The 10976-nt window shown below is 50.5% G+C and overlaps 1 protein-coding gene across 2 annotated transcripts in view; it reads right to left on the bottom strand.

The window, feature by feature from the left end:
* Window positions 1–8766: 8766 nt before the first annotated feature.
* Mad1l1 (mitotic arrest deficient 1 like 1) overlaps window positions 8767–10976 on the bottom strand; it is a 310585-nt gene continuing 308375 nt past the window's right edge. For both annotated transcript variants that reach the window (XM_052167792.1, XM_052167793.1), the window contains one exon: window positions 8767–9339. In XM_052167792.1, the coding sequence (XP_052023752.1) occupies window positions 9181–9339 (159 nt within the window). In that variant the 3' untranslated portion in view covers window positions 8767–9180. The remainder of the gene's footprint in view (window positions 9340–10976) is intronic.

Genomic DNA, 10976 nt, shown 5'->3' with positions numbered 1-10976 from the left:
CCTCTGACCTTCACAAACGTGCTGTGCCACATGCAACAACAACAAAAAAAGTAATAAAAAGTTTAGCCGGGCATTGTGGTGTGTTCCGTTTTAAAATTAAATTTACCCCAGATCCTCTCCGGCTTCCCTTTCTCCTTCCCTCTTTCTCTTAAAATAAAAAACTTCCCAAAGAAACCAAACAAAAATATGAAAATCAAGACAAACAAAAAACAATTTAACAATAACAACTACTACCATGACACAGAAAGCCCAAACAAAGCAAAATAAAACAAACAAACAAACAAACAAACCCCAAGAAAACCACGGAGTTTGTCCTATGCAGGGGGCGGGGGCGGCCCTAGAATGTGAGTGGAGAAACCGCATTTTCTCTTTTCCATTGGTATTGATTGCAAATAGCTTCCTGGTTAGAGTGGAAGTCATGTTGGCTTCCCCTCTCAGTGCTGGGGCCCTGCTAGGAGTTTCAGCCCACTCACTAAGGGTGCTTATCTTTAGTCTAAGCACTCAGAAGCAGAGGCAGGCCATCTCTGTGAGATACAGGCCAGCCAGGACTGCATAGTGGGACCCTGTCTTTAAAAAACAAACCCCTTCGAGTTCAAAGGAACACACGGCTATTAAATGGAGTCCCTTCTGGGTTGGCAAATGGTTAAGTATTGGTGATGAGGTAATTCCGAGAGCGCTCGGATCTTGCCACGTGTGTAAACTGGTCCAAACATTTCCTTTTTGAGGCCATGAGCTGCCTGTGTGTGCGGAGAATCAAGTGGTGGTCCTTTGGAAGCGCAGCCAGTGCTTTCTGAGAGTGGGGAACTTTCTAGCTCGCTGCCACCTCGTTCTGAGGGACAGAGTCCCTCACCAAACCTGGAGCAAATAGATTTGGTGAGCCTGGCTAGCCACGGAGTTCTAGAAACCACCCGCCTCTGAACCTCCTTCCCCAACTTTGCAGTTAGACATAAGCTACCACACACAACTTTTTATCTCAGTTCTGGGGTAAACTCTGGTTCCTGCCCTACACACTAGGCCATCTCCCCGGCCCTCAGCCATCCTTGTCACTCCAAGTTCCATCTTGCTTCTTAGATTTCCTATGTCTCTCACCAAGCAGCCTGACTCGTAGCCTCACAGATACTGGTGTGCCTCAGTTTCTCCCCTGCCCTGGCTATTCCTGTGTGAGTTGGAGAATGGGAGCCTCAGCCTGCCTTCTGTTTCCTCCTCTGATTTCCAAAGTGACTGGTGTTCGCCAGCCAGAGCCTCTCGTGGCTTCCCACAGCCCTGCTCATAATCGCTGAGAATAATCTTCATAAAAGGCAAAAAAAAAAAAATGGTCTAATTTCCAGGCAAAAGGGGATCAGATTAACGAGGCACATAGCGGAGCGCCCAGCGGCCACAGAACCAGCACTTCTAAGATGTAATGCCACGGAGTTACTGGAGCCATAATTTAGTGCAAACACAAGTAATTCAAACCAGCATGGGCAGCCTTAGCCTGGTGCCTGGGAAAAATCATTGCTCTCTCCCTCTCTCTCTCACACACACACTCACACACACACACACTCCATATCAGTGTGTCTGATGCCCATCTAATGACTTATTCATAATGCGTGTGTCTGTACATTACTCTATGCACATATTAGATATATATGTGCTGTATATATTTCTCTATGCTCATATATGTGTATATTATGAACAAATGTGCTTTTCTGACCATCCATCCATGCATTCATCCATCTATCCATCCATCGATCCATACATTCATGTATGCATCCATCCATCAATTCCACTATCCATTCACTCATCTACCTATCAACCCATCCCTCCATCTATCCACCCACCCACTCACCAACCCATCTACTCATCCACCTGTTCCCTGAGAAACTCGGCTGTCACTACCTACCTTCCTTATCTGCTAAAAGGACATGGATATAGTGATGTCTATAATCACAACACAGAGAAGCTGGGGCAGGGGGATTGTGAGTTTGAGGTGAGCCCAGGCTATATAGAGAAACCCTATCTCAACATAAAAAGAGCAAAGCAATAATTCTAAGTACATTGTATCTATAACTATGTGTGTACACATTAAATGCCTTAGTATGGATGTATATGGTATGATGTTGAATGTAAACATATGTGCTAATAACTCTTGTGAATGTATGTTATATATACAACTCAAGTACATACATATACATACATACATATGCACATATTTTGTGCCAATTAATTTATGTAAATACATGGCTTAGGTACAGGCCATACCTAGTTGCATATACCCTGTGTCTTTAGCTCTATGTGCATGTCACTAAAATCTGGGTCATAGCCAGAGGCATACTGCAGAGACAGCCCACTCAATTGCCATAGGCCCAGGGAACAACTCCACACATTCATATATATCCACATATGTGCACATGTGAAACACAGGTGACAACACACAAGTATACTATCCTGCACACAAGCATGGAACACGTGCACACACAGAAAAGATACACACACACACACACACACACACACACACACATCCTGTCTCAACACACAGACAACAAAGAAAACTAAAGGACCTCGGAGTGATGAGATCAAAGATGATGTGGGGACTGGGAAGGGGGCTCAGTGGGTGAAAGGTTTGCCACACAAGTGTCTGGACCTGAGTTTGAGCCTCAGAATCCATGTAAAAAACCCAAGGCTGTACACACACACACACACACTCACACACACACTCATACACATACACACACACACATATACACACACACTCATACATATACACACACACTCACACACACACATACACACACACTCACACATACACATACACACTCACACACATATACACACACACTCACACACATACACAGACTCACACACACACATACATACACACACATTCACACACACACACTCACACACACACTCACACACACTCACACACACACACTCACACACATACACACACACACTCACACACACACACACACACACACTCACACACACTTTCCCCATTGTCCTGCCTGCATCCTGCCACAGAGCAAGCAGCCGAGAGGCTCTTCCAGGCTGCCTTGTGGCTCTCGGTGCCAGTGCAGTGGTTGCTACAGCACTGCATAACACTGAATCCTGCAGGACGGACGCTCTGGCTTCCAGGGCTGCATGGCTGTGCAGCTTTTGTGGCCACCAGCGGAGGGGCAGCCAGGACGGGCATCTCTCTCTCACTTGCTGCTCGGGGCCTTGGCAACCCCTGGGTCTCTGGTCCAGCTCATAAACGGTTAAGAGGCCCACCAATGCAAATTGGGCTTAATTAATCCTTTTCATCAGCTGCAAATATACCTTCTGAACCCTATTAAGAACATGAATATGCAAATGCAGACCTTTTAAATTTTCATTTTCAAGGACTTGGGTGTTGGGGTTTGATTAGTGAATTCCGTTAACAGCTTGTAAACCTTGTGTAAAATTTAATTTCTATTTTAAGTATAATATAAAAAAGAAAGAGGAAAAAGGTTTGGTGGTGCTGGCAGTTGGGCTAATTGTGGGATGATACTAGGGTTGCTGCCAAGCCGATTCTGGGATACTGTCGACACCCCTCTCTCCCGCTCTTAGCCCATTTTCCAGGTGTGGTGACTGAAGTCACAAGGGAAGGCTGGTGCTAAGCCAGCATGGAATGGAGGCTTCTGGTGTCTGGGCTAGGGCATTCACAGCTGGAAGAACCCATCATTTGGGTCAGAAGGGCCTTAGACACTGACTATGTCCTCCAGGCCCCCAAGTGCTTACATAGCTTAGTTATCTTGCCCAATCCCTAAGCCAGGCCTACTCTGTCACTGCACACAGGTGACATTCATGCTGGCTAGTTTTAGGTCAACTTGTCACAAGCTTCAGGAAAACAGAGACTCAATTGAGAAAAATGGCCCCACCAAATTGGCCAGTAGGTAAGACTGTGGGGCATTTTTTTTTTATTGATAATTGATCTCCAAGCCCCTTGTGGGTGATGCCACCCACTCCTGGGCTGGTGATCCTGGGTGCTATAAGAAAGCAGGCTGAGCAAGCCCTGAGGAGCAAGCCAGTAAGCAGCATCCCTCCACAGCCTGACTTCCTGGATGGACTACAGACTGTAAGCTGAAAGAAACCCTTTCCTGCCCAAGTTTCTAATGACCTCAGTGTTTATCGAGGTGAGAGAAACTCTGAGACAACATGCTCCTCTCTGGCTTCTGTCAATCAGGAAGAATACACAGCTTCTCTCTGAGAACACAGTCCTCAGAGCCTGATGAGCCAGGACCACTGCTGTGGAGCCCACAGAGAACAGATGACCATTCGTACGGCCGCCAAGCCCCAAGTGTGGGCAGAAAGTGGAAGAGACACCTCAGTTTCTTGTCCATACAGCTAGGCCGGGTGGCCAAGGATCCCAGGATAAGTATATCTTTGCTGTCCCTCAGGGACATGCAAGGCACCTCCCCACCCCCCAATTTACCTGGGGTCTGGGGATCCAAACTCCAACCTCTATGCTTGCATTGCAAGCCCTTAACCCACTAAACCTTATCCCCAGCTCTGTTCCTGGTTCCTTTTGAAACAAGGTCTTGCTATGTAGTCCAGTCTATGCTGGCCTTGAATCCACTATCCTCCTGCCTCAGCTCCTTACAGGTGTGTACTTATACCTGGATCTAATTTGTACAGCATCCTTGGGCAGGGACCACACTAACTTCTGTATTCCAGTCTTAGGATATGCGCAGCTGGACGACGTAAACACACCTGGCTGCCCTTCATCTCATGGCCCTGCCACCTCACCTTTTAGCAGTACCTGGTTGAGGGCCAGAAGAAGGCATGGTCAACCATCTCGGGTCTCTATGCTATTTAAACACTTTTCCATCACCCCCCACTGGTTAATAAGAGAGCTGATAAGCCAATTAGCTGGGTGGGACTTCCAATTCTAGTCTAGGGGTCCCAGAGAGAGAGCAGAGCGGGAGGAGAGTGGAGAAAAGAAAAGGATTCTTGAGACAGTGGTGGGAAAGCAGGGGTGAGGACACACGGACCCAAGAAAGCCAAGGCCAGACTCAGATGAAAGGCACAGGACCACGTGGACGGGAAGGCAGCAGCCTTAGATGGGGAGAACACCTCAGAACATGCAAGCTTAGGCCTGAGCTTCTTAATAAATATACCAAGTCTCTGCATCATTTGCTTAGAAGCTAGAAGGGGCTGAACAGGGTGCAGAAAAACCTTGCAGTGACTTGGGAGCAAATGGGGTGTTGATCCCCCCACCCACCCAAGAATCAGTTCCAGCTGCACACGTCAGAATAGCTGGCTAGCATGTGAGCTTCTAGGGCAGTGGTTTTCCCTTCCTAATGCTGTGACCCCCTTCATACAGTTCCTCGTTTGGTAGTGACCCCCAATTATTAAATTATTTTGTTGCTACTTCATAACTGTATTTTTGCTACTGTTCTGAGTTACAGTGTAAATATCTGAAATGCAGATGGTCTTGGGTGACCCCATGTGAAAGAACTATTTAACCTGAGAGGTCACGACCCACAGGTTGAGGACCACTGTTTTAGGGGCTTTTCCTATCTTTTAGGAACAATGGGATTACAATGTGGAATCTGAGTGTCCTCACACTTTCACAGCAAAGTCCTACCTATTAAATCATCGTATTTGCTCCACTCCATACTTCCTTAATATGGCTACTGAACATTCTAGATTTTATCTCTAATTCTATGTGCCTGTGTGTGGTTATGTACCTGTGAATGCAGAGGCCATGAAGGACAGCAGAGGACATCAGATCCCCTGGGACCAGAGTTACAGGTGATTATGAGCCACCTGACATGGGTTCCGGGTCCTCTGGAAGACAGGTATGCGTCCTGTTAATCGCCGAACCAGCTTCCCAGCCCCCCATGGAACATTTCAAATGATGTATATCATCAGCATGACATTTCATTGAGACAGCACTGTTCCATAGGTGAGAAGAGTGATTAAAATATCTCTCTACATATATATATGCACATTATAAGTGATACACCAAACAGAATGCAAGGTGGTGATAAATGTCACAGGGGAACATGAAGCAGCCTGGCTGGGAAAGTGAGACCCACATGTGACCTCAGCTTAAATGACAACATAAGGCTGGTATACACGTCTCCTTGGGTCTTCAAAGGGTCATCCATCTGTGTGTCTGTGTTCTGATCAACTTCTTTGTATGTCTCTGCATGTCCACGCATGTATATGTCCATACATGCATTATGTCCATGTGTGTGTGCATAAATGACAAAGTGTCCAACATAAGGCTTGTATACACGTCTCCTTGGGTCCTCGAGGGGTCATCCATCTGTGTGTCTGTGTTCTGATCAACTCTCTTTGTATGTCTCTGCACATCCATGCATGTGTATATCCATACATGTGTTATGTCCATGAGTGTGCATATTTGCACGTGGAGAGGCCAGAATTCAACTATAGGCATGGTTTCTCAGGAGCCACTCACCTTATTGATTCATTGCTGACAGAGGTCTCTTAGCAACGTGAGGCTGAGTAGGCTATGCGGGCTGGCCAGTCGTGGGGAATCTTCCTGTCTGAACCTCGCCTCATTCTGAGGCTATGTCTGGTGAAAGGCCACCGTGGTACAGCATAAGGCGTCTAACAAACGGGCAGATCTGAGTCCATACAAGATGCTCCCTAACTGGGTCCTGGAACTTGGCTATTCATTTGCTTTCAGAGATAGTGCCACAGGGGGCCAGTGAGATGCCTCATCGGGTAAAGGTGCTGCTGGCAAGCCTGATGACCTGAGTTCAAATCTCCAGGAGCCACATGGAGGAAGGATAGAACCAACTCTGGCAAAAAGTCCTCTGACCTCCACATATACTCCATAGTACATGTGCTACACACACACACACACACACACACACACACACACACACACACACACACAGAGATAACAGTGCCCCGAATGGCACTGAAACGCAGCAGTCGTGGGAGCTGCTGCCAGCTTCCCCGTCAGTCAGGAGTTGGTGTTTCTGTAAGCCTTGTTTCTCAAGAAGCCTTATGAGAACCTTCGGTGTTTGTGTGTCTCAGACTCAGCAATGGAACCCCGTGGCTATGGATCTGTGGATGGTTGTTGGGAAAAACCGAGCTGCACAATAAAGCAGTTATTAAAAACTCCCGTACAGGAGCTGACGAAACAGACTGGGGCACTCTCGCCCGTCCACTCTGAAGGCACGGCACGCGGGTCTGCACAGCAGGCTGGGAGCCGAGGGAGGGGCTGCCCTTCCTCTCCCTCCTGTCTCTTTGGACGCTTATTAGTTTTTGCTTTAATGACAAGAACGTATTCAAATTGTAGAGTTAACCAGAAACAGTTATAAATGTAGACCACGCTGGGGCTCCTTGCTCCCACCGCTCTCTCTCTCTCTCTCTCTCTCTCTCTCTCTCTCTCTCTCTCTCTCTCTCTCCTCTCTGTGTGTATGTGTGTGAGAGTGGGGTGGGGGAGGGGGAGAGGACACCCCTTCATCTCAGGGCGGAAGTAGTACTCAGATTGTAAGCACGCATACACACAAGCACTTACATAGGTTCATGCATGCAGAGTCTGTGTCCAAACACACTAATGTATACATGCACATATGCAGTTATGCTTCACATGTGCATTGGGTACACAGCTTCTATGTGTAATGGTGCACTATGTGCACGTGTGTATTATGCATGTTTGTGCTCTCAATCGGGAGGGAGCTTCCCTTTCCAGCCTGTGTGAGAATAAAGACAGCCTGTACTCGGCCTGGCATGCTGGGAAGCAGGGGCACCACCCATGTCTGACTCTGAAGCCAGAGCCACAGGTGACTCTGGAGCAGGACCCCCTCATTCCTAACCTGCAGCCTGGTGCCAGCCAGCTGGAAGGGTGTGATCAGACGAAGGCCAGCTTGCCGTGGGAGAGTGCCAGCAGTGAGCTGGGAAGTTCGGCTGGGTGTGCCCAGTCCCCATGGCTGTCAGGGGACTCTGAGTAGGTCGATTCTGACGCTATCCCGGCTACCTTCACTCTGGTCTCTCAACAGCCTGATGGTCCCTGGGATGGGCCAGGAGCTGGAGAGACACCCACAATGTGCACATCCCAGAGGGCCTCACACCAGGCAGTAAGTGACAGGGCAATCAAGGGCTCTGCCACAGCCAAATTAGTCTCTCCAGCTGAGGGTGATGGGAGGACGTGGGGGCAGCAGGTCCCCCGGTAGAGAAGCTGGAGGCCTGGACACAGCAAATCTTGTTACCCCCTGGCTGTGATGCTTGTCACCATGCCACTAATCCCTTAAAGTGAGTCATTAGCAGCTTAAGACCCATTTATGAGTGGGGCCCAGTGAGGAGCCTGTGTGAGCTGGGGCGGCCACAGTAAAATTCTCTCTGGCCCACACCCGAGCGCTCCCAGCAGGGGCTCATTTCCATTCTCTTTCAGGCAGGTGGAGAGGCTGTGGGACACTCAGGTGACAGGCCACCAGTGCATGAGGGTCACATGATCAGGTAGCCAGCCCTGACACATCCCAACTCAAGCCCTCTCCTCTCCATCTCTGCCCAAGAAAATGTGCTAATGAGGATATGTGCTGTGGTGCAGATGGCTGGGCCTGGTGGGGACCCCTGCAGGGGCAGCTGGTGAGGGAGGATTACCCACTGGACCCAGAGCCTTAGGCAGGGCAGAGGCAGGGAGAGAGACACCGAGGCTCCGAGGGATGGGACACTAGCACTCCCAACCCATCCATCGCCTCTCAGGCTGCGTGTCTGAGCAGGCCTGCCAGGGGCCCAGGAAGCCCTGCACTGTGTGGTGAGGCCTGGACACAGTCCGGGAGGCAAGATAAAGGTAGCACTTTATTTCATTAGGCTGAGGCCGGACACAGGCCATAGTCTGGCCACTGAAATGACATAAGCAACCAGCACCTGGGACTGGAGGCTGGTACAGGCACACCTTGGGACAGTTTGTTGAGAGGCCCTAGAACAGGGGGTGGGTCAGGTGGGGAGGGGAGTAGCGGAGTGTGACCTGGCTCGGTCGTCCCCAGCAGCTGGCTCCTGGGGCCACGGACAAGGGAGAGTGGCTGCTTGAGCAGAGGCCACGGCTACTGTGTATGCCATGACGCAGCTGGGGCAGCAAGGGGTCCGGGGATAATATGGGCAACTGTGTGGAAGGCCAGGGGCTGCCCGTGAGAAGCTGCAGACAGGCTCGGCTGAGGCCCAGCGGCTGTAGGTGAGGATGCTCGCGGGAAGAGGCTACACAGAGGTCTGGCGGCTGAACAGCTCTATGGTGAGTGCGCTGAGGAAGGCGGGGATGCTGTCCTGTTGCAGCAAGTGGAGCTCAATGAGCTCCGGCACTGAACGGGAGAACTCCGTCTCCAGCAGCTGCATCTTGGAGCCCGAGGGTCCTGTGGCCTGCAGGAGGAGAGAAGACAGCGGAGTCAGTGGTGGCTACCGGACAGGCGACTGTCCTCTGTCCTCACACGCTCCCCGGTGGAGGGGATGAGGGACAGGGAAGGCTGTGCCTGCCGCTGGAATGAGCCTGGGCTACAGGGGCACTGGCTTGCTTCTGGCACTCAGAGGGCTTGCAGTGCCCACTGAGGCAAAGTTGAAGGTTCTTAGGAGAGGGACCGGAGATTCACAGCAGGGAGCCAGTCCTGCCTCAGTGCTAGCCCACCTACAACAGGCTACAGATTCCTGGGGACCTCCATTCCAGTACCTGGATCTTCAGCTGTGATTGCTTGACCTGGTGAGGTGAAGCATCTTCCAGACTGAAGCCAGGATGCTGGGTTTCGCGAGGGAGGCTTAGCCCTGACAGGGTGAACTCTGAGCTCAGAATGCTTCTTGCCCTGTTTTCTTATGTCACGTGTAGCTGAAGGGAGAACACAATGGCTGTGATGGCTGACTGGAGGTGGAAGTGGGGCTTGCAGCCAGGCTCGCACTGCAGTGCACAGAGTGCAGTTTCCCTGGGGCTGCCCAGGTTAGGGCTGCCTGGGCAGGCTACCCTTCACTACGCAGGCTGGGCTGGGAGAAGCAGATGGCACTCCTGGGCCTTCCTGTCAGCCTTCCTTTCTAAACACTCACTTGTCCTGGGGCCTCCCCTGCCAATTGGCCCAGCCACACTGTAGTAGCCCAAAATATAGAAGGTCCACTTTGGGTAGGAGAGAAAGGCCCCGCCCGCAAGGCCGTGAAGAAGTCACAACTCCACACAGGACCACTCACTCCTAAACCTTGGGTCTGATGTAGGACCAGTAAAGCAAAAGCCCTCCTCACTCAGCCACAGAAAAGACAGAGGGCCCAGTGAGGAGCGGGCAGGGGTCAGCCTGGCTGGCTCTCCAAGGAAGAAGCATGGGGGTCTGAAAAAAGAAAGTGGGTCTACGGGGTTGCCAGGGGATGTAAGTCAGGCCAGAGCCCATCAGGGCCACCATCTGAGGAAAGGCAGGCATCAGAGACGATGAGAAGCATTGCTGACAGGAAGTTTGGCTCCTGAACTTGCAGGAGAAGCCTCACAATGCCTCAGCATGACCACGTGATCTACTGGCATCCCTTCAGTGTGCTCCCAGGCCAACTAAACACGTCTACACGAAGGGGCACATACCAATGTCCACAGGACAGGTACATGATGGCCTGCAGGGACACAGGAATAAACAGAGTGCAGTTTAGCTGCACATGCATAAGTAATCCACCCATGAAAAGGGACAAGCTCAAGGAACTTTGAGCATAGTAGGCTGTTTATGTGGTGCCATTGGCATGAAGCGTCTATGCAAGACAACATGGCAGAGGTGGGAGGCTGGTGTGCATCACGATGACTGTGGATTAGCCTGTGCCAATGAATAATGCACAGAAGACATACTAATGAGAACCTGATGCCCAAGCCATCGGGCGTTTGTTCTGGAAGGTCCCTCCTGCCAGCCAGCGGCTCTGCAGGTGACCCTGCTCCTGGAAGCCACACAGATGGCAGGCTGCTCCCTTAAGTCCTGGCAGTCTATGACTGCCACTGCCTCCCTAGCATGAGCAAAAGAGGACCTGGGAGATCGCAGCTGCTGAGACCC

Source organism: Apodemus sylvaticus, chromosome 22 (assembly GCF_947179515.1).
Source record: "Apodemus sylvaticus chromosome 22, mApoSyl1.1, whole genome shotgun sequence".
In the NCBI taxonomy this organism is placed as follows: domain Eukaryota; kingdom Metazoa; phylum Chordata; class Mammalia; order Rodentia; family Muridae; genus Apodemus; species Apodemus sylvaticus.
The sequence above is the reverse complement of the archived record's forward strand: the minus strand, read 5'-3'. Positions and strand labels throughout refer to the sequence as shown.